Source organism: Tursiops truncatus, chromosome 9, assembly GCF_011762595.2.
Source record: "Tursiops truncatus isolate mTurTru1 chromosome 9, mTurTru1.mat.Y, whole genome shotgun sequence".
NCBI classification, from domain to species: domain Eukaryota; kingdom Metazoa; phylum Chordata; class Mammalia; order Artiodactyla; family Delphinidae; genus Tursiops; species Tursiops truncatus.
Window position 1 is genome coordinate 78,322,875 of NC_047042.1, and position 24,728 is coordinate 78,347,602.

At 37.2% G+C, this 24,728-nt stretch overlaps 1 protein-coding gene across 2 annotated transcripts in view; it reads right to left on the bottom strand.

The window, feature by feature from the left end:
- IQUB (IQ motif and ubiquitin domain containing) overlaps nucleotides 1–24,196 on the bottom strand; it is a 125,799-nt gene extending 101,603 nt beyond the window's left edge. For both annotated transcript variants that reach the window (XR_012334054.1, XM_019924662.3), the window contains exons 1-6: nucleotides 24,075–24,196; nucleotides 18,886–19,310; nucleotides 16,477–16,611; nucleotides 13,164–13,325; nucleotides 12,902–13,074; nucleotides 12,531–12,686 (exon numbers count right to left, since the gene is read on the bottom strand). Coding sequence is in view for 1 of the 2 variants with exons in the window: in XM_019924662.3 (XP_019780221.2) it covers nucleotides 12,531–12,686; nucleotides 12,902–13,074; nucleotides 13,164–13,325; nucleotides 16,477–16,611; nucleotides 18,886–19,306 (1,047 nt within the window). In the remaining variant the exon portion in view is untranslated. The remainder of the gene's footprint in view (nucleotides 1–12,530; nucleotides 12,687–12,901; nucleotides 13,075–13,163; nucleotides 13,326–16,476; nucleotides 16,612–18,885; nucleotides 19,311–24,074) is intronic.
- Between the last annotated feature and the right edge of the window lie 532 nt (nucleotides 24,197–24,728).

Sequence of the window (24,728 nt, forward strand, 5' to 3'; positions counted from 1 at the left end):
TAAAACCCAAAATGAGGTTCATTCAATAGGACTTAGATGGTTCACCTCCCATGTGTAATATCTGAAATAATTACTAGAGAATATGTTCCAACAAGAACAATAAAGAGGGGGAGGCCTTCAAGACGGCAGAGGGAGTAAGACATGGAGATCACCTTCCTCCCCACAAATACATCAAAAATGCATCTACACGTGGGACAACTCCTACAGAACACCTACTGAACACTGGCAGACCTCGGACTTCCCAAAAGGCAAGAAACTCCCCAGGTACCTGGGTAGGGCAAAAGAAAAAAGAAAAACCAGAGACAAAAGAATAGGGATGGGACCTGCACCTCTGGGAGGGAGCTGTGAAGGAGGAAAGGTTTCCACACACTAGGAAGCCCCTTCACTGGTGGAGATGGGGGGTGGGCGGGGGGGAGCTTCAGAGCCATGGAAGAAAGCACAGGAACAGGGGTGAGGAGGGCAAAGCGGAGAGATTCTCGCACAGAGGATAGGTGCCGACCGGCACTCACCAGCCTGAAAGGCTTGTCTGCTCCCCGGCCTGGGTGGGCGGGGGCTGGGAGTTGAGGCTTGAGCTTTGAAGGTTGGATCCCAGGGAGAGGACTGGTGTTGGCTGCGTGAACACAGCCTGAAGGGGGCTAATGCCCCACAGCTAGACGAGAGGGAGTCCGGGAAAATGTCTGGACTTGCCTAACAGGCAAGAGACCATTGTTTCGGGGTGTGCGAGGAGAGGGGATTCAGAGCCCCACCTAAATGAGCTCCAGAGATGGGCGGAAGCCGCAGCTATCAGGTCGGACACCAGAGACGGGCATGAAATGCTAACACTGCTGCTGCAGCCACCAAGAATCCTGTGTGCAAGCACAGGTCACTATCCACACTGCCCCCCTGGGAGCCTGTGCAGCCCGCCACTGCCAGGGTCCCGTGGTCCAGGGACAGCTTCCCTGGGAGAACACACGGCATACCTCAGGCTGTTGCAATGACACGCTGGCCTCTGCAGCCGCAGGCTCGCCCAGTATTCCAATTATAACTAACGTACCCATCCCTCCCCCAGGCCTGAGTGAGCCAGAGCCCCCTAATCAGCCGTTGCTTTAACCCCCTCCTGTCTGGGAGGGAACAGATGCCCTCAGGCGACTTACACGCAGAGGCAGGGCCAAATCCAAAGCTGAGCCCCTGGGAGCTGTGCAAACAAAGAGGCCAAAGGGAAATTTCTCCCAGCAGCCTTAGGAGCAGCAGAGTAGATCTCCACAATCAACTTGATGTACCCTGCATCTGTGGAATACCTTAATAGATAACAAATCATCCCAAATTGAGGTGGTGGACTTTGGGAGCAACTGTGGACTTGGGGTTTGCTGTCTGTGACTGACTTGTTTCTGATTTTTATGCTTATCTTAGTACAGTTTTTAGTGCTTGTTATCAATGGTAGATTTGTTTATTGGTTTGGTTGTTCTCTTCTTTTTTTTTCTTTTATTATTACTTTTTTATTTTAATAATTTTCTTTTTTAACTTTTTATTTATTTATTTTTTCTATCTTTCTTTTCTTCTCCCTTTTATTCTGAGCTGTGTAGCTGACAGGCTCTTGTTGCGCCAATCTGGTGTCAGGCCTGAGCCTCTGAGGTGGGAGAGCCGAGTTCAGGATATTGGATCACCAGAGACCTCCTGGCCACACATAATATCAATCGGCTAGAGCTCTCCCAGAGATCTCCGTGTAAACACTAAGACCCAGCTCCACCCAACGGCCAGCAAGCTCCAGTGCTGGACGCCCCATGCCAAACAACTAGAAAGACAGAAACACAACCTCACCCATTAGCAGAGACGCTACCTAAAATCATACTAAGTTCATAGACACCACAAAATACACCAACGGACGTGGTCCTACCCACCAGAAAGACAAGATCCAGCCCCACCCACCAGAACACAAGCACCAGTCCCCCCAGCCAGGAAGCCTACACAAGCCACTGAACCAACCTTACCCACTGGGGACAGACACCAAAAACAATGGGAACTATGAACCTGCAGCCTGTGGAAAGGAGACCCCAAACAGAGTAAGTTAAGCAAAATTAGAAGACAGAGAAATATGCAGCAGATGAAGGAGCAAGGTAAAGACCCAACAGACCAAACAAATGAAGAAGAAATAGGCAGTCTACCTGAAAAAGAATTCAGAGTAATGATAGTAAAGATGATCTAAAATCTTGGAAATAGAATGGAGAAAATACAAGAAACGTTTAACAAGGACCTAGAAAAACTAAAGAGCAAACAAAAATTAATAAACAACACAATAAATGAAATTTAGAATTCTCTAGAAGGAATCAATAGCAGAATAACTGAGGCAGAAGAACGGATAAGTGACCTGGAAGATAAAATAGCAGAAATAACTATCACAGAGCAGAATAAAGAAAAAAGAATGAAAAGAAATGAGGATAGTCTCAGAGACCCCTGGGACAATATTAAATGAACTAACATTAGAATTATAGGGGTCCCAGAAGAAGAAGAGAAAAAGAAAGGGTCTGAGAAAATATTTGAAGAGATTATAGTTGAAAACTTCCTTAACATGGGAAAGGAAATAGTCAGTCAAGTCCAGGAAGCACACACAGTCCCAAACAGGATAAATCCAAGGAGAAACATGCCAAGACGTGTATTAATCAAACTATCAAAAGTTAAATACAAAGAAAAAATATTGAGAGCAGCAAGGGAAAAGCAACAAGCAACATACAAGAGAATCCCCATAAGGTTAACAGCTGATCTTTCAGTAGTAACTCTGCAAGCCAGAAGGGAGTGGCAGAACATATTTAAAGTAATGAAAGGGGAAAACCTACAACCAAGATTGCTCTACCCAGCAAGGATCTCATTCACATTTGACAGAAAAAGTAAAACCTTTACAAACAAGCAAAAGCTAAGAGAATTCACCACCACCAAACCAGCTTTACAACAAATGCTAAAGGAACTTCTCTAGGCAGGAAACACAAGAGAAGGGAAAGACCGACAATAACAAACCCAAAACACTTAAGAAAATGGTAATAGGAACATACATATCGATAATTACCTTAAATGTAAGTGGATTAAATGCTCCACCCAAACACCTAGACTGGCTGAATGGATAAAGAAACAAGACCCATATATATGCTGTCTACAAGAGACCCACTTCAGACCTAGGAACACATACAGACTGAAAGTGAGGGGATGGAAAAAGATATTCCATGCAAATGGAAATCAACAGAAAGTAGCAATTCTCATATCAAACAAAATAGACTTTAAAACAAAGACTATTACAAGAGACAAAGAAGGACACTACATAATGATCAAGGGATCAATCCAAGAAGAAGATATAACAATTGTAAATATTTGTGCACCCAACATAGGAACACCTCAATACATAATGCGAACGCTAACAGCCATAAAAGGGGAAATCGACAGTAACACAATCAGAGTAGGGGACTTTAACACCCCACTTTCACCAATGGACATATCACCAAAAATGAAAATAAAAAAGGAAACAAAAGCTTTAAATGACACATTAAACAAGACAGACTTAACTGATACGTATAGGACATTCCATCCAAAAACAACAGAATACACTTTCTTCTCACGTGCTCATGGAACATTCTCCAGGATATACCATATCTTGGGTCACAAAACAAGCCTTAGTAAACTTAATAAAATTGAAATAGTATCAAGTATCTTTTCCGACCACAACACTATGAGACTAGATATCAGTTACAGGAAAGAAAACTGTAAAAACTGCAAACACATGGAGGCTAAACAGTGTGCTTCCAAATAACCAAGAGATCACTGAAGAAATCAAAGAGGAAATCAAAAACTACCTAGAAACAAATGACAATGAAAACACAACAACCCAAAACCTATGGGATGCAGCAAAAGCAGTTCTAAGAGGGGAGTTTATAGCAATATAATCCTACCTCAAGAAACAAGAAAAATCTCAAAATAAACAACCTAAACTTACACCTAAAGCAATTAGAGAAAGAAGAAGGAAAAAAACCCAAAGTTAGCAGAAGGAAAGAAATCATAAAGATCAGATCAGAAATGACTGAAAAAGAAATGAAGGAAACAATAGCAAAGATCAATAAAACTAAAAGCTGGTTCTTTGAGAAGATAAACAAAATTGATAAACCATTAGCCAGACTCATCAAGAAAAAATGGAGAAGACTCAAATCAACAGAATTAGAAAGGAAAAAGGAGAAGTAACAACTGACACTGCAGAAATACAGAGCATCGTGAGAGATTGATTACTACAAGCAACTATATGCCAATAAAATGGACAACCTGGAAGAAATGAACAAATTCTTAGAAAAGCACAACCTTCCGAGACTGAACCAGGAAGAAATAGAAAATATAAACAGACCAATCACAAGCACTGAAATTGAAACTGTGATTAAAAATCTTCCAACAAACAAAAGCCCAGGACCAGCGAGCTCCACAGGCAAATTCTATCAAACATTTAAAGAGCTAACACCTATCTTTCTCAAACTTTCCAAAATATAGCAGAGCGAGGACCACTCCCAAACTCATTCTACGAGGCAACCATCACCAATACCAAAACCAGACAAAGATGTCGCAAAAAAAGAAAACTACGGGCCAATATCACTGATGAACATAGATGCAAAAATCCTCAACAAAATACTAGCAAACAGAATCCAACAGGACATTAAAAGGATCATACACCATGATCAAGTGGGGTTTATCCCAGGAATGCAAGGATTCTTCAATATATGCAAATCAATCGATGTGATAAACCATATTAACAAACTGAAGGATAAAAACCATATGATAATCTCAAAAGATGCAGAAAAAGCTTTCAACAAAATTCAATACTCATTTATAATAAACTCTCCAGAAAGTAGGCAGAGAGGGAACTTACCTCAACATAATAAAGGCCATATATGACAAACCCATAGCCAACATCGTTCCCAATGGTGAAAAACTGAAGCCATTTCCTCCAAAATCAGGAACCAGACAAGGTTGCCCACTCTCACCACTATTATTCAACATAGTTTTGGAAGTCCTAGCCACAGCAATAAAAGAAGAAAAAAAATTAAAGGAATCCAAATTGGAAAAGAAGAAGTAAAACTGTCACTGTTTGCAGATGACATGATACTATACACAGAGAATGCTAAAGATGCTACCAGAAAACTACTAGAGCTAATCAAAAGTAGCAGAATAAAAAAATTAAGGCACAGAAATCTCTTGCATTCCTATACACTAATGATGAAAAATCTGAAAATGAAATTAAGGAAACACTCCCATTTACCACTGCAACAGAAAAATAAAATACCTAGGAATAAACCTACCTAAGGAGACAAAAGACCTCTATGCAGAAAACTATAAGACACTGATGAAAGAAATTAAAGATGATACAAACAGATGGAGAGATATACCATGTTCTTGGATCGGAAGAATCAACATTGTGAAAATGACTATACTACCCAAAGCAATCTGCAGATTCAATGCAATCCCTATCAAACTACCAATGGCATTTTTCACAGAACTAGAACAAAAAATTTCACAATTTGTATGAAAACACAAAAGACCCCGAATAGCCAAAGCAATCCTGAGAAAGAAAAATGGAGCTGGAGGAATCAGGCTCACTGACCTCAGACTACACTACAAAGCTACAGTAATCAAGACAGTATGGTACTGGCACAAAAACAGAAAGACAGATCAATGGAACAGGACAGAAAACCCAGAGATAAACCTATGCACATATGGTCACCTTATTTTTGATTAAAGAGGCAAGAATATACAATGGAGAAAAGACAGCCTCTTCAATAAGTGTTGCTTGGAAAATTGGAGAGCTACATGTAAGAGAATGAAATTAGAACACTCCCTAACACCATACACAAAAATAAACTCAAAGTGGATTAAAGACCTAAATGGAAGGCCAGACACTATCAAACTCTTAGAGGAAAACATAGGCTGAACACTCTATGACATAAATCCCAGCAAGATCCTTTTTGACTCACCTCCTAGAGAAACGGAAATAAAAACAAAAATAAACAAGTGGGACCTAATGAAACTTAAAAGCTTTTGCATAGCAGAGGAAACCATAAAGAAGACAAAAAGGCAACCCTGAAAATGGGAGAAAATATTTGCAAACAAAGCAACTGACAAAGGATTAATCTCCAAAATACATAAGCAGCTCATGCAGCTCAATATCAAAAAAACAAACAACCCAATCCAAAAATGGGCAGAAGACCTAAATAGACATTTCTCCAAAGAAGATATACAGATTGCCAACAAACACATGAAAGGATGATCAACATCACTAATCATTAGAGAAATGCAAATCAAAACCACAATGAGGTATCACCTCACACCGGTCAGAATGGCCATCATCAAAAAATCTACAAACAATAAATGCTGTAGAGGATGTGGAGAAAAGGGAACCCTCTTGCACTGTTGGTGGGAATGTAAATTGATACAGCCACTATAGAGAACAGTATGGAGGTTGCTTAAAAAACTAAAAATAGAACCACCATATGACCCAACAATGGTAGCAATGACCCAACAATCCCCCTACTGGGCATATACCCTGAGTAAACCATAATTCAAAACGAGTCATGTACCACCATGTTCATTGCAGCACTATTTACAATAGCCAGAACATGGAAGCAACCTCAGTGTCCATCAACAGATGAATGGATAAGGAAGATGTGGCACATATATACAATGGACTATGACTCAGCCATAAAAAGAAACAAAATTGAGTTATTTGTAGTGAGGTGGATGGACCAAGAGTCTGTCATACAGAGTGAAGTAAGTCAGAAAGAGAAAAATAAATACCATATGCTAACACATAAATATGGAATTGAAAGAAAAAAAAAAAGGTTATGAAGAACTTAGGGGTAGGACCAGAATAAAGACGCAGACGTAGAGAACAGACTTGAGGACACGGGGAGGGGAAAGTGTAAGCTGGGACGACGTGAGAGAGTGGCATGTACATATATACACTACCAAATGTAAAATAGATAGCTAGTGGGAAGCAGCCGCATAGCACAGGGAGATCAGCTCGGTGCTTTGTGACCACCTAGAGGGGTGGGATAGGGAGGGTGGGAGGGAGATGCAAGAGGGAGGAGATATGGGGATATATGTATATGTATAGCTGATTCTCTTTGTTATAAAGCAGAAACTAACACACCATTGTAAAGCAATTATACTCCAATAAAGATGTTCGAAAAAAACAAAATAAAATAAAATGAAAAATAAAGAGAACAACAACAAAAGAATAAAGAGGAAAAATTAAAGAAGTAAGCAAAAACTTCCAAAAAAGGTTTTAAGCTAAATATAACACATTTGAAAAAATTTATATATTACATTGATGTAAATATATAAAAACAATAGGAAGTTATAATTATATAGTAAATTATAATGATGTAATATACATACAATTGTAATTCCAGATCAAGTCCTCACTGAACAGGAGGAGTGACTGAGGAGGAAGAAGAAATGAAGAAAAGCCTGCTAGGGTCCTTGACTTGTTCATGGACAATATATAGAGCCTGATTAAATATGCGTTTGGTATTAAAAAATTAAGTCCATTAAATTTTTTTTATGAGTAACCACTAGAAAAATAGAAACAAAGTACCTACTTCTGACCTATGAAAGAACAAAAAAAATGGAAAAGAAAACTTTAGTCAAACCAAAAAAAAAAAAAGTTAGTAAAAATAACAAACAAGAATAAATAATAAATCAAAAACAAAATGAGATGGCAGTAATGAGTACAAAAATATCAGTAGTCACACATAATATAATCTTGCTTACAACAAGAAAGATATAAATACCAAGCACTGAACTCAAGAAGTTCAAGAATAAAATAAACATGATACAAATAAAAAGGTATCTATCAAGATAGAAGAACGTATTAAATTGAAATTTACTCCTTTTACTGTCTTTTAACCAATCCCTCTGTTTACAGTTCACATCTCACTTCCATCTTCCACAGAACCTCCAATTCACTTTCCGAGATTCTGTGGGGCAAACTGATTTGGTTCTTGACGCCAGCCCCCTTGGCAGGCATTTAGATTTTCACTTCCTCTGCTCAAGTAAGTCAATGCTTCCCCATCTGCTTTACAACTTTAAAAAATCGACTGACATTTACTCTTCTCTCTTCCCATATATTCTTTGTTCCTGTATGTTTATGCTTTTCTTATTCCCTTAATATCATTTTATCCGAGTTTGGAAAGTGTTGTAGTGTAGTGTAGTGTTGTTCATTTCCCCACCTAATAGCCTTTCTCTCCGACTTCCTTACTAACAAAATCTCAGTCTTACTGAGGAGCAACAATATGAAACTTTAAAAATGTAATTATCACATAGTCCCAGCAGGGACAGTGAAGTCACATGACCCAGTTCAGGTCAATGAGATGCAAGTTGAATCACTGGCAGGGGCTTTCAGGGAAAATTCTTGAATGGCATCCATGGGACATGCTCCCTTGATGTCTCCCTTCTTGCAGAATGCAGACATTATGCTGAAGGTTCATTAACCATTTTATCATCATACAGTAACAAGTTCATGATAGTAAGATTAATTATTAGAGTGGAAGGGTAAAAGGAATTCAGGTTCCTGATGACATCACAGAGCCACCAGCCAGGCCCCGTACAGTAAGAAATTAAAAATTCATTTGGACTGAGAAAATAAGAATCCATCAGGCTTGAATACCAGGCACGAATAAAGTCAGCTACAAAATTAATAGGAAGCAATATTTTTCCCAAGGACACTATGCAGGTTGTTATGACATTAGTAAAATGTCATAACAACCCCTTCTTTGAGTGACTACTATTTTCTTTCTCTCTGAGAAACTTTGTTCTCTAAAATCATAATCTATCATAAACTTTGCTGTCTGAAATTAGATCACTAAGAATGAAACATCCCACTCTTGCCTGAAGGATCTGTATTATTTTGACAGAGAGAAGCAGCCTTGATTTACAACGAACGTGCTGAACTTCAGAGAAGAAACACATCCACATCTCTCTCCTAACTTTGTTACCAAAGGAACAGGACTCTTTGGTCCATGTCTCAGTCCAGACTTGATGCTGACCCATCTACACGCAACCTTGTTGGACAGAGACAATCAAAATACTGTAACACTTAAATTTCACCAAAACTTCACTCCTCCCCAAAAGTCTATAATAACTCCCCCTTTTCCTTTTGTGTAAATTAGTTTGGACTGAAAACGTAAACATTTTCAGGCTGGAATAATTGCAGGCACTGATAAAGTCAACTACAAAGTTAGCCGCGTGGTTCCCCTGCTGAGCAGTCTCCTTCAGTGCAATGAGTCAACAGACCAAGACTACAGGCTCCTCTCTCAACGTCCTAAGCTGATTGGGCTAGAGCAGCAGTCTAGCTCCAGGTTTCTTGTCACGCAAAAAACAAAATCACTGCTTTCAATTCTTTTTATTCAAGCAAAATGATGCTAGGAAGTAGCAGAGATAAAATGCATATGCTTTGTATGTCATGTTTAACTGATATCCCAAATGTTTAACAGGGTAAAGGTGTCCACTCTTCCCCAACTGATCAATGTACTTCTGAGCAAGACCTGCAATTTTTCATGAAAATTGCAAACTTACTCTAAAATTCATATGGAAGAAAAACTTGCGTTAATAGTCAAGACAGTCTTGAAAAGGAAGAACAATGAGGTAGAACCTAATGGACCAGGCCTCAAAATATATTACAAATCAGTAGTAATTAAAGCAATACATTACTGACATAGAAAAAAACGTATACATTAATGAAAGAATGCAGAAGTCAGAAACAGATGCATATATATATGAAAATTTAGTATACATTACTGTGGAGAGAATAAACTTGAATATTCATGGTACTGAGCAGTTGGCATTACATTTGGAAAAAATAAAATTTAACTCTTCTTCATATCATTTTTAAAAATCCAGATAAAGTTGTACACACACACCAACTATAAAAGAAAGTTATACTTATGACTGTGGGATGAAACAGCCTTTTATAACAATACATAAAATGCAAAAACCATAAAAGGGAATATTAATAAGTTTGACTATAATGAAAGACATCATAAACTAAGTATGAGTGATAGGTGGAGAGAAAATATAAAAATATATTTAACATCTATAAGGAGACAACAATTTTTTCAAATAATATGTACTACTGGTGAAGTCAGCATGGAATGGGCTCTTATAAATGGTTTATGCATACATCATTTGGTACAAGATTTCTGAAAAACACTTGGTAATATCTAAAACTTTTAAAAAGTCATCATTTTTTCCCCTAGTAATTCAACTTCTAACATCTTCTCTAAGTATTTTTTAAATGCACACTACAATTTATATAGCATTAAGATTTTGATGAAAACATGTCTAAATGTCCTAAAAAAGAAAGTAATTAAATTATAGTGTTAACATTGTGGAATAAAATAATGCCATTAAATTGTTTATAATAAATACTAAAAGGTAGAGAAATGATTGTGATATAATGTTAGGTGTACAAGAAACTTCTTTAAAGTTCCATGTATAATTATCTCCCAATGGAAAGAAAAAGAAAAATCTGGGTGAGGAATTTTTTGCAAATTTTTTTTATGATTAATGTCATTTGGAAAAAAAGAAGGAAAATACTATATTGACTATGTTTAGGGTTAGATATTGAATAAATTTTTGTTTAAAATGTATGGTGACAGAATATCAACAAAGAGACAGAAATTTTTAAAAAAAGAACCAAGTGGAAATTTAGGAGTTTAATAGTAAAATAATTGAAATGAAAACACAAAAAACAGGCTCAACAGCAGATCTTAACTGGCAAAAGAAAGAATAAGGAATTTGATGATAGATCATTAGAAACTATCCACCTGAAGAAGAGGGGGAAAAAAGGTAAAGGAACAGAGACTCAGAGATCTTTAGGACACCATCAAGTATACAAGCATACACAAGTACTAAAGGGAATTCTCCAAACTGAAAGAAAATGATATTAGATGTTAATTTTAACTCAAACGAAGAAATAAATAGCACCAGAAAAAGTAATTATGTAGATAAAATATAAAAGACTATATAAATATATTTTCCTCTTTTCTACTCTTATTTAAAAGTCAATTGCACAAAAACAATAATTATAAAAGGAATTACAGGGCTTAGAACATAAACAGAATGTACATGTTTGTATGATAATAGCACAAAGAAGAAGGGATAAACTTGGAGTTCTATTGGAGCAAGGTTTCAATACTTTATTAAATTTCAGTTAGTATTAATACAAAGTATGTTGCTATAAATTGAGATGTATATTCTAATCCCTAAATTACACTTGGAGCAACCACTTAGCAAACAACTAAAAAAATTTTTTAAACAATAAAGCAATAATAAAAAAGACAACCTCACTAAAATTGGACAAAGTATCTGAATGTACATTTCTCCTAAGAATATATATAAATTGTTAATAAGCACATGAAAAATATTCAGTATAATTAGCCATCAGGGTATGCAAATCAAAACCACAATGAGATACCACTTCACACTCACTAGGATGGCAATAATCCAAAAGTGCTGATAAGGATATGGAGAAATTGGAATCCTCACACACTTCTGGTGGGACATAAAATGGTGCAGCTGCTTTGGAAAACAGTCTGACAGTTCCTCAAAAAGGTTAAACAGAATTACCATATGAGGGCTCCCCTGGTGGCACAGTGGTTAAGAATCCGCCTGCCAATGCAGGGGCAAGGGTTCAAGCCCTGGTCCGGGAAGATCCCACATGCCACGGAGCAATTGGGCCTGTGCGCCACAACTGCTGAGCCTGCGCTCTGGAGCCCACGAGCCACAACTACTGAAGCCCGCGTGCCTAGAGTCCGTGCTCCGCAACAAGAGAAGCCACCGCGATGAGAAGCCCATGCACTGCAACAAAGAGTAGTCCCTGCTCGCCACAACTAGAGAAAGCCCACGCGTAGCAACAAAGACCCAACTCAGCCAAAAATAAATAAGTAAATAAATAAATAAATTACCATATGATCTAGCAATTACATTCCTAGGCAGATACCAAGAGAAATGAAAATACATATCCACATAAAAACTTGTACGTGAATGTTTATAGCAGCCTTATTCCTAATAGCCAACAAGTAGAAACAAATCAAATGTCTATCAACTGATAAATGGGCAAACAAATTGTGGTATATATATTGACCTACCTACAGTAGGTATATACAATTGGGTACATACAATGGAATATTATTTTGCAATATAGATTGCAATATATTGATACATGTTGCAACATGGATAAGCCTTGAAAACATTATGCTAAGTAAAAGAAACCAGTCACAAAAGACTCCACATTGTATGATTACATGTATATGAAATGCCCAGAATAAGCAAATCAATAGAGGCAAAAAGTAGATTAGTGGTTGCCTAAAGCAGAAAGGAGTGGAGGGAAATAGGGGCTGGCTGCTATTGGATGTAGGATTTATTTCTGGGATGATGAGAATGTTCTAAAATTGACTGTGGTAATGGTTGCATAACTCTGGTTACACAGTAAAAAGTCATTTAGTATTCGCCTATAATAAAAGTTATCTTACCGCCTTTAATCTTTTAGCATGGTATTCTGCTGCTGAAAAATATTTTCCTGGTGCTACCAGTTTATCAGTCATATTTGATACATACACACCAATTTTAGTCATCTGTGTGGATGTTGTATTTGTAGTTTGCTGGAGCTTTCTTCTCTGAAAAACTGTCTAAAATAAAAACATTTAAAAAATTTAAATAAATATCCACTATATACACATAAAGTGAGTAAAGAACATATTTTCCTACACATCTAAGTTAATATCTTTTATTATTTTAATTACCATATAATTCCCTAGAAGATTTTAATTTTAGAGAGCTACACAATAAAACATTTTTTGATTCTGTAGCTTCAAAATCCTACATGGAAAAATAAAAATATTACCTGTGTATCCCTACAAAATGTATTCAGTTTTTCAGGAATCTTTTTAGGTACAGTTTGTGTTCCAGCATTGTGATATTCCATTCCTGTTACTTTATGTCTGAATCCACCAAGAAATGGTTTGTGAAAATCAGATTTTATAATCTCAACACCTACTTCCTGGTACTGATCAATGCCTGAGGAGATAAAACCAAGATTAAATGAAAGTTCAACTACAAAGGGACTCTAAAAAAATACTTTATCTAAAAGATATCAAATAACTAACCAGTTTGTACTCTGACAGTTATGATTTGAGAGGCATCACTTGATCTATCTAGTCTTTTGATTGGATATAGAAATGGATGTAAAGAAAAGATTTCAACTTGGACAATATCCTGGGGCTTAACTCCATGTTGTAGTAGCGTCTCATGGTCTTTAATAAGCATTCCTAAAAATGAGATAAAATTATAAAAAGTGTTATGGCAAAGAAATGATTATATGTACTCATTTTAAGGGATGGGAAACATCAATGGTGCTTATATGAACACATATTGTTTAATTACCAAATAGCGCATTGATGATGTCCACCTCTTGCTGTATTATTAGTATCAAAAACTCCACAATGGAAAAAATTAAGGTGGTACTCCTGAGCAAGAATTCAGCATTATAAGTAAAGTAAAAATACAACTCTCAACTAATCAGAAATACAAATATACAATAACCATGCAATTATAAACATTTAAAAATAAAAAACACATTCTATAATATAAGCAAAATCATATTCTAAACATCGATTCTCTAAAAAAATCACAATGTTGTATACATAAGCATAGGACATATCCATATCAGGGAAAGCCTGATTATTTTAATACACACTCCTAATGTATACACTCAGAGTTCTAAAGAATCCCTTCCTTTCTGTTTCTATAATCAGAAATTCATATAAATTAATTCATGCCAAGGTAGAGCTAAGACTCAGTTTTTTGCTGAAAAAAGTGTACATCATCACCTTACTTTTATGTTTTATTGCTTCAACTTATACCCCCAACCCCACTGGTTTATTTCATAAACTGACTATAAATTTCTTTCTGTATTTTAAGGCATACATAAATACGTACAATGTTACTGGCTGCTGCTTTGTATAATGATAAAAACTATAACAGTTTTCCAATGTATGTTCTTTCTAAATTACAATTAGGAATTTAACATAGCAAAGGTTTGTTTTACTCATTCTTAGAAATATGTCAGATACCACTAGTCTATTTTAGCTATGTTCAAGAAAGCACATTCAAAAATCTTTGAGTTTTGGGCTTCCCTGGTGGCGCAGTGGTTGGGAGTCCACCTGCCGATGTGGCGGACGCGGGTTCGTGCCCCGGTCCAGGGGTATAAGTTGGGCCGTGGCCGTGGCCGCTGAGCCTGCGCGTCCGGAGCCTGTGCTCCGCAGCGGGAGAGGCCACAGCAGTGAGAGGCCCGCGTACCGCAAAAAAAAAAAAAAAAAATTAACGTTATATGGATTTTGCAATAGGTTGAATAATGGCCCTAACTAAAATATATCCATGTACATTCCTAGAGTCTATGGATGCTACCTTATATGGAAAAAGTGACTGCAGATTTTACTAAGTTAAGGATTTTGAGATGGGTAGATTATCCTGGATTATTCACATAAGCCTTAAATGTAATCATAAGTGCCTTTTAAGGGGAAGGAGGAGGGAGATTTGACTACAGAGAAAATGATATGACAGAAGCAGAGAGAGATTTAAAGATGCTATGCTGCCGACTTTGAAGATGAGGAAGCCCAAGAATGCAAGAAATGCAACTCTAGGAGCTGGAAAAGGCAAGGAAGTAGACTCTCCCCAGAGCCTCCGGAGAACAGCCCTGCTGACACCTTGATGTTATCCAAGTGAAATTGATTTAGGATTTTTGGCCTCCAAAACCATAAGCAAAATAAGCCACTAAATTTGTTAATTGTTACAACAGTCATAGGAAACTAACAGAGATTCCTCTTCCAACTAACACAGAGCCCTCTTCAGCCCTCTAATTGTTTCTATTGTAGGCTTAGTCCCACCAAACTTGGACTCCAGTTCTAGTACTAGAAGAAAGTACCTGTCTTGGAGAGTGGTTGGCACAGAATCAAGCTCTTTTTTTATTGCTGCTGACATAAGCCAGTGGTGATGCATGGTATTTACACATAAAGAAGAAAAGTCATGAAGTGCAAAGAAATAGATTCTTAGGTACCACTGGCCAGGTGCTCAGTCTCAAAGTGCTCTCTCTTCTCCAGTTTTGAACTTCACCTTATAGTTAATGCCAAGCAGTTCCAAATTCCCTTTTTGGAGTCATACCTATATTTAAGTTCAGACTCTGCCACTCATAAGCTTTGGGAATTTGCAGAAGTTCCTCAAGCTTTAGTTTCCATCTCTCAAAAAAAATTAATAGTAATACCTACCTCAAAGGATTTTTGTGTAGATTGAATGATAATGTGATAATGTAGGCAGAATATTCTGTAGAAGGACTAGCACACAGTAAGTGCTCATTGAATTAGCCATCATCATCAACATGATCATTATCATCATCAGTATCATTACTGTTACAATAACTATTTAAATTTTAGCTTTGTTTCCTCAATCAAGCTTTAGTAACCTGTTGTTTGAATACATGAACATCTTCCTATTGGAGCACATTCATTACAATAGTTTTCTAAAAATAATTTTGAAACAGAACTGATTGTTCTTCTCTGATTTGGCAAGGAGGAAGAACTTCATAGGTATGGCTTTTTCCTTTTTAGCACTTCGGATTTTCCCACCAAAAAAATGTTTTTACTGCCCTAGAAACTTGTGGCATCTTTATAAGTTAATATCAAACTTTTTAAAATAAAATATTATGATCTGTGCAGGCATATTCTACAGAAACATTTCCTGAGCTATTCTAGTCTGCTTAATTCTATCACAGTTACTAAGACCTCAGCCTCTCATGACACAAGGCTAATATAAGGTGGGCTACTCAATATTGCCCACAAAATATAAATAAAGTTGAACATCATCAGAATGTGAACTGATCTTAATGTACAGAAGACTGATAAACCATTTTCAGTCCTCTTCTTTTTCTATATATACATGCTCATTCATCATCTATCTTTTTAACCTCATTTCCTCCTACTTCCCATATATAATTTACTTCTATTCCCTCTAAATTCCTTACTACTTCCCAAAAGTCCCAGGTTTTCTCACCTCTTTGGGACTTAGCAAAAGTATTATCACTTTTATCAGATGAAGCTTTCTAGAATCTCCCAGTTTCCTTCCTCGCTATTCTCACAGTTTTTTGAACATATCTCCATCAAAACATTTACACACTGTGTGGTAACCACAGCATACATCTTCTTCCTTCCTAGTCTGTAAACAACTTGAAAACAGGGATTTTGTTTCATGTTTCTTTATATCTTTGGCTCTTAGCAAAGTATTTGGAACAAAGTATGTCCTCAATAATAATGTGTTGAATGAATGAATATATAACCACAGTATAATGTTCAAACAGTAAACATGAAGATATTTAGTTTAACAAATCAAAGAGAAGTCTTGATAAGTTTTATTAGCCTCCAAGCTTACCTGCACATCTTATCTGCAGGACATAAGATGGGACATCTAATAGAGATGAAAAATGATCCTTGAGGCGTTTTAGAACAGTGTCAACTTTAAAGGGCATTATAATTTCCTGGCCCACAGGAAGAAGTACAATTTTTACTGTAGAAAAAATAAGAGAAAAAAAGAATCACAGTTAAAAGCAAGGGTCAGCATCATAGAATCCACAGGCAGAGAAATACGGGACAATTTGTAATCACATAGAATGCAGGTTGTCTCTGCCATGTTCTCCCACCACACCTCCATAATAAGAGCTACTGTTCATTTTCTAAGAGGAGAAGTGACAAACATTCAGTTGCAGCATTTTGCTTTGAAAATCAATGCATGATCTCAAGAATTAGCATCAATGGTCAATGCCTGCTCCCCCAACTCCAGCTCAAAGTTCAGATCTCTCTTGCATTGCCTTATATGAGGATCAGTGCACGTTCGAGATTACCTCCTTGCCCAGAATACTGTGAGAAGGAGGAAATGAAACTAAAGTGCTTTTAAAGATTCTTTTAAAATCATTTAAAATTTTTAAAGATTCCCAATATCTGGTATATATAATTCAGATATAAACATAGGAAACATCTCAGAACATCAAGTGTTTTTGTGTAGTATTACAAAGGGAGACCCTGAGACCTGAACTTAGAAACATACATGCTTTGATTAGATATTTATACCATGCATCAGGAAATCAGTGTGTACTCATGAAGTTAAGAAAAACCAATAGGGAAATTTTCAAAGAAAATTTTCCTTGACCTTGCGATGACAAAAGATTATCTAAGTCCATTCTTCTTCCCATAATTGATTTATATCTATAGCTGGCAAAATGCAAAACAGAAAATCATTGTTTTTTACAAATATCTGGAATAACTATGCACAAATCTACTTTTCACAAAAATGGACATTATGTAGCTCACTCCCAACTCTATAAAATAAAAATCAAGACACATGTTAAAAATAGAGAAAAACTGTTATTATAAAATGATTATCTGTTCAGAAATTATAGGGAGGGTATATAATACTTAAAAACTAATTATGATGGGGTAAACTTTTTACTTTTATATCTACAGACTTTAAATTTTAATGGAGAAGATATAAGTAAGATGGAGTGGAGAGTACACATGTAGACCAAAAAGTTTCATATATTTCTAGATGCCTGACATGACAGTTTTCATAAAGCTCTATGAGACATTCATCACTAGTCCCAGCATGAAATGTAACAAGGCATTATTGATGCTAAGGTTCTTTAAGCTTGTTAAATATTATTTTCACAGTTCTTAGTACGAGAACACTCTCACAGATGCTACATTATCAGAAGGCTATCTTAATTGTTTACTGGATTCAACATTCTATGATTAATGTATTTTAAATTTTCCATAGCAGTGACTTCCTAAGCTTTGGGAAGGGAAAGTTTGTTCAGGAATCTGTGAGCCTCAGGAAGTACAGGACCAAGACCACTTTTTTTTAAAATCATCATATATTTGGTAAAAGCTATAATCACAGAATTATCAAAAAATGGAGCCCAAATTCACAATGAATAATGTAATTGAGGGATAACAGCTTCAATTAGGCATAAATGGGCTTGATTACTTTTCCTCCTCCTTTTTATTCTTACTTGCAAGAGCTAACTACTCCACTAGATTCAAAAGCTACATTGTACCAGCCAGACTAAGCTGCTGTTATTGTTAAATGATGACCCATGTTCTCCACTCTATGGATGGAAACTCTCTCAAAAGTTATGGACAAGGGAGGAAGGAGCAGTCAGTTAACCACCCAGGTAGAATTCTCCATGTAACCACCTTCTTGCTGCTCCCCTTCTGCTTTGTTATCAAGAATGTAGTAATAACTTCCACATGCCATGGGATCAACATTATGTCTTTAAAATTAACCCATAATGAAAGACAACAATGATTTTTCTGAAGCTTAATATAAAGTTAACACTAAGCAGAAATATGGAAATATGTAAAAGCAACGAGATATGTAGAATGAGTACTGTATATGAAACTAGAAAAATATGGTGTCAAGTTCCCATCCCCCTACTTGCTAGCTATGTACAATTAATTCCAAAATGGCATGCAAAAGAATTACAATTATACTCAAAAATTTCTCCCTAAACATTTTAAGAACCTATTTTATTTTGGAAAAACAGAGAGACAACACTTTAAAATTTATTGATGCTCCTTTATTTAGGGAAGTAGATACTGCAGAATAAAGGAGAGGCTTCACACATAATTAAGAGATTCAAGTGGCATAGCCACAGAGGTTTGGTGGATAAGAGAGTGGGAAAGTAATATCAAATATAAAATAAATCTTCAAGCAAAAGCAAACAAGAAAAAACAACCATTCTTCAAAATGAGGCGGAAAAAATACCCTATCATCCCTAGGTAATACCTGTTACTGACGAATCTTTCATTGATGTTTTCAGAGATTCCTCTACAGCCTTTATTTTTTCCAGAAATGCCAGAGAATCTTTTGAATATTGTTCAGCTGACTGCACTGCATTATCAGATTTAGCTAGAGACTCTCCACCGTCTCCTGGAGAATATGAAACTTGTTCATCTGCCGTAACGTCTTCCATGAGTTGCTTGACATCATTTAGTTCCAGGTTTAAAACGCTCTGGTCACTCGGCTCCTCAACACGTTTTTCACGGCCCCCACTAGATGGTTCTAGTTCAGATTCACAGTCTTCAGTTTGATCTGACTCTGGAACCTCTTCTGAGGGAACTGGAATATTGGTAGTCCCAAAAGCATCCTCTCTTTCTTTTGATGAATCAACATTCTGAGCATCAGATCCTTCCTCCTGGTCAGACATTGTCCTGAATTAAAAATAAATAAATAAATAAATAAATAATACATATATATATATATTTACTACACTTAAAACTTCTACACCAAATATAATTCATTGCTGGCATACAGCAATGTTCATAGTATACTATAATGTGGCTCATTATTTTTTTAATATTATCTTAGTAATGGCATTAGGCAAAAAACATTGGTGAATTTTTAATAAAAACACCACAGAAAGTAAACATGTGTACCAAAAAAAGAACCTCAAAACACAATAAATTTGAGAGAAATATTCTATGAAGAATATATTTTAAAAATTCTAAAATATATATTGTCATCTCTTATTCAATGAACAATGCCTTGTGAAAGAAAAATTTTTTTCAATAGCCTTTTTTCTAAAAAAGTCTATTTATGCTTCTGACATTGCAACTGAATAGAAGCTCCAAGGAACCTGACATCTCCACAGCAACTATATGCTGGAAAGTACACACTGTAGTAGCTTTGCTCTCACAAATTGTAGCAGAGGTGTCCAGTGACCTCTGTCCCCCAAAACAAACATATCAACAAACAAATGTGGGTTGATCTTGGAGCTAACTAGGGCCTAAGCTACAGCAACCAAGAGTTTTAGGTTGGGAAACAGTACGACAGCATACAGGAGCTTGGGCCAGGGTGGGCCAGAGCAGCCCAGAGCCAGGCATCAGAGGCAGGAGCTGGATCACAGCAGTGAGAAGCCAGTATAGCCAGGAGCCTACCTATAGAGGTTGGCAGCCAGGGAAAGGGGATAGGGGAAGTGACCCTGAGGCTGATTTCCGAGGCAAAAGCACAGGGAAGATTAAAACTTGAAATAGTAGTGCGATGGAAAAGCTGTGTTTGGGACTTTCACTTAAGCATAGATCCTTATGGAGAAAAAAATTAACCTTAGTGAAGTTCTCTGGCTACCAGATGACAAATTAAAAATAATTAATAATAACAATATCCTGAATAAAAATGTATACTTGTTGAATTCAATGAATACAGCATTAAAGCTGAAGAGAGAACTAGTGAACTGGAAGATAAATCAAAAGATTGTATATAGACTGTTGCAAAGAGATAAGGATATGAAAAATATGAGAGATTAGGAGCCATGGAGAAAAGAATCTCCCTGCCAACTCAAGGGGACTTGGGTTTGAGCCCTGGTCCGGGAAGATCCTACATGTGCGCAGCAACAAAGACCCAACACAGCCATAAATAAATAAAAGAAAATTTTAAAAAAATATATTAAAAAAACAACAAAGAGTGTGCAACAGAGACTGCACGTAGCCTGTGAAGCCCTTTTCAGAAAAAGTCTGCCAGCCCCTGATCTGGCATGTGCCAAATTGGAGTCCTAGAAGAAAACAAAGATGGAAGGGAGAAAATATCATAAAAGGTAATGGCTGAAAAATTTTCAAAACCGATTAAAAATATGAATCTACAGGTCCAGGAAGCACAATATAAAAATATACTTAACAGGATAAATAGAAATAATTCATAGCCATTTATATTGTAATTAAATTACAGAATAACAGAAAATCCGAAAAGCAAACAGTGATCAAGGACATATCATCCACTGTTTTGAATCATATTTGCTGGCATTAATGCAAAGGAAAGAAAAGTAAAATCACTGCAATTTCTCATCAGAAAAATAGAAGCCAAGGCAATAATAGACTAATTAAAGGAAGGTTAGCACATGACTAATTAAATTAGCACATGACTAATTAAAATAATAGACTAATTAAAGCTATCAACCCAGAATTGTACACCCAGCAAAACTATCTTTCAAGAAGAAAACAGAAACATTTACAGACAAGTTATCACCAAGATATCTGCTCTAAAGGAACTTCTAAAGGATACAATTGAAGAGGAATAAAATAGGCCCAATGTAAGTCTGAAGCACAAGAAGGAAAGGCTAACAAATAAATCATAAACATATGGGTAAACCCAAATAAATATTGTCAACACAAAATAATAGCAGAAAATTAAAATATGAGACAATAAGAATATGTAACTGGGAAGGGAAAGATGACAATAAACTATTATCAATTCCTTATACTGTTTACAAAATTGAGAGCTATGATATTCTTAACTCTAGACATTGTTAAATTAAATATGCATAGTTAAACTTCAAGAACCAATAAAAGAACTGAAATAGTTTTAAAATTCCGGAACAATAAAGAGAAAAAAAATGAGACAAAACTGAACAAAACTTCAACTTTTAAGAAGTTCGAGAAACTTCTTTAGGCTCTCACCCACACACAAAAATCTTCCTTTTGGTTATTTTCTCCTATAACAAAGTTTAGTGGCCTGATTAGAAAGAGAGCACCATAAAGAAGCCTTACCTCCTAGCAACCTAATTATCTACCCTTTTTGGAGAATCTGAGATAATGCTTTTGTTTCTATCTGGTGGGTTAGCCTCCCCCCAAAATGGCCAAGACAGCATCTTCTAAAACAGCAACAGCAACAAAATCAAAAACTTCTGCTCTTCAAAAAAGACAACTAGAAGAATCAAAAGGCAAACCATACACTGGGATGTAGTTTTTTGCAAAACTCTTAATCTGATAAAGGACTTGTACACAGAATATACAGAGAACTTGCAAAACTCAATAATAAGAAAAAAAAACAGTGAAAAAAATGAGGAAAAGATTTAAACAGATCCATCACCAAAGAATACACACAAGAAAGCAAGTAAGCAGAGCCAGGACAAGATTGAGGCAAGCGTGGCACCTGCGCTACCTTATACACGCACTTGCACCTGAGAATAAATGCCTCCTAAAATTTTAGACCTAGTTGCCTCACTCTAACCCTGGCCCTGAGTACAAGCACATGAAAAATGCACAATATCATTAGTCATTAGAGAAATGAAACTTCAAATCACAATGAGATTTCACTACACATCTATTAGAATAGTTTTTAAAAAATTTTAGCCCAACAATAGCCAGTGAGTATGAATACAAGTGGAGCTCTTTCTTATACCTTGAGGCAAAAATGAAAACTGATATAGCATTTGAGATAACTGTTTGTCAGGTTTCTTGTAAAATTAAACACATTTATCATATGACCCAGCAATCTGTATCCTTTACCCATGTGGAATGAAAAACTACATTCACTCAAAATCTTCACACAAAAGTTAATAAAGGCTTTATTTTTAATCACCAAAAACAAGAAACAACACAAACGTTCCCTAGCTGAGGAATGGATACACATACTATGATGCATTCATAAAATGGAATACCACGCATAAATAAAAAGGAATAAACTATTGATACACACGTGTGAATCTCAAATAAATTATGATAAATGAAGAAGCCAATTCTAAAGGCTACATACTGTATTGTTCAATTAAGTGAAAAAGCAAAGCTCTTGGTTCACAACCTCCAGAATTCCCTGGGTAAAACAGAAATTGAACCTGGTACACAGAAGGCAAGGACAATCGAAGAAAGAGGCAGACCGCTCCAGATTGCAGGTGGCAGGTTTAATAAGCAAGGACACTTACAAAGGAGGATTGTCTTAGGCAGCCTAAAGACAGTAAGTCTCAACATCTACCCGCCAAAATCCTGAGTTTATGAGATCTTAACTGGGTTCAGTCAGGTATACAGTTCCGATGGTCTCAATAGCACATCTCCTAGTCCAGGAACAATGGGCAGAAGGTACATTCCAAGGACAGGAGAGGGGGAAAGAGCCTCCGATTGCCCCCCTGGGTAGTGGGTAAACCGGAGGTCATGTCCTTTCAATGACCTCTCCTCCACCAAAAGCACATACCAGTATGTACAATGTTACAGATACGACTACTTTTGTATATGTGTAGAATACCTCTGGAAGGTGAACTGGAGGACAGGGAGTTGGGGAACATGGGTGCAAGACAGATTTTCACTGTTCATTCTTTTTACTGTTTGAACTTTTAATTATGTATTCAAGGGTAAATGTTATAATCTTTAAAAAGTTGTTTAAAAAGAAAAAAAAACACTCTACTATGATTGCATACAAAAACGTCCCCCTTTCACCTACAATGCATAATTTCGTTGGTATATCCAGAATATTAGTGTAAGTAGTAAGGCAGAGACACAGTTTTCCCTTCTACCAAATAGACTTGTTGAGCTTTTAAGTTTCTTAAGAGGGCACAGCAAAGACCGTGGGTGGAGAGGAGTGAAAGAGGAATGTCTGAAAGCGCTCTATTTACTAAAGACGAAAAATGGTCACCATGGATGGCTAAACATTTTCTAATGCCAGACTGGGTTGCACACACGTCTTGCTTCTATATTATTAACCGTGATAAACACTCGAGGTGGGAGGTGAGGTACACCTCCTAGCTTGATGCCGCTACTTCCAAATCCCAAATTAGAGATAAGAGCCAGAAAAGGAGCCAAGAAAGATGGGATGCTTTGCGCAGTTTTTGGGTTTTAGTTTTTTTTGCGGTACGCGGACCTCTCACTGTTGTGGCCTCTCCCGTTGCGGAGCACAGGCTCCGGACGCGCAGGCTCAGCGGCCATGGCTCACGGGCCCAGCCGCTCCGCGGCATGTGGGATCTTCCCGGACTGGGGCACGAACCCGTGTCCCCTGCATCGGCAGGCGGACTCTCAACCACTGCACCACCAGGGAAGCCCATTGCACAGTTTTTTAGGCAAAGGTGAAACATTCCCGAGTGGCCATACAGTCCCCAGAGCCCAGGTTGCATCAACGCCCCGCACAGAGCCCTCGGAGTCCAGCGCCTTAGTCACCCGCTCAAGGTCGGCCTAGGGGTCGGGCCAGTCTAGGTCAGCCAGAACCTGTCCTCCTACCTAAGAAACGCAGTTAGTCGGGTAGAAGCGGTTTCCCGGGCTCCTAGAAAGCCAACTCCACACGCCGAATTCTGTTTCCGGTTGTATCCTAGCAACCTCCCCGGCACCACTCCCGCGAGAAGAGGCGGTGCCCGCGCTTAGAAAAAAAGGGTCGAGTGATGGAGCCAGGGGAGGGGGCGGGGCCAGGGGAGGGGCAGAGAGAAGGAATGAAGCAGAGGTTGGGGCGGGGCGAGGGAGAGAGCGGATTTGTTACCTACTCGCTACCTAGGTCCGAAAGTGGTTATGATGGTAACCACTCTCTAAGCTGTCTTTCACACTTGTGAAATTGCACAGTTCTCCGAACCAAATACTGACAGCGATTCGCGCTATGGATATAAAAAAATCAGGGTTAGAGAAAATGTAAATATGAAGTGAGAGTGAGGACTTAAGCAAAGGAGAACACAGGTGTACAACAGGTGCCTACTTGTTTTTCTTAAATTTGGAACTTGGCCCTTAACTCCCTTGCAGCCAAACAGAAAAGGGAGTTAGCAGCTATTAAATAATTCCGCTTTTAAGTCAGGAGAAGCAAAGTTATTGTTAATCACTGAATTATAAACGCTTTTTTTCCCCTATGACTATAAATTCTTTAAATTGAGAAGGTTTTTAAAGAAGCAC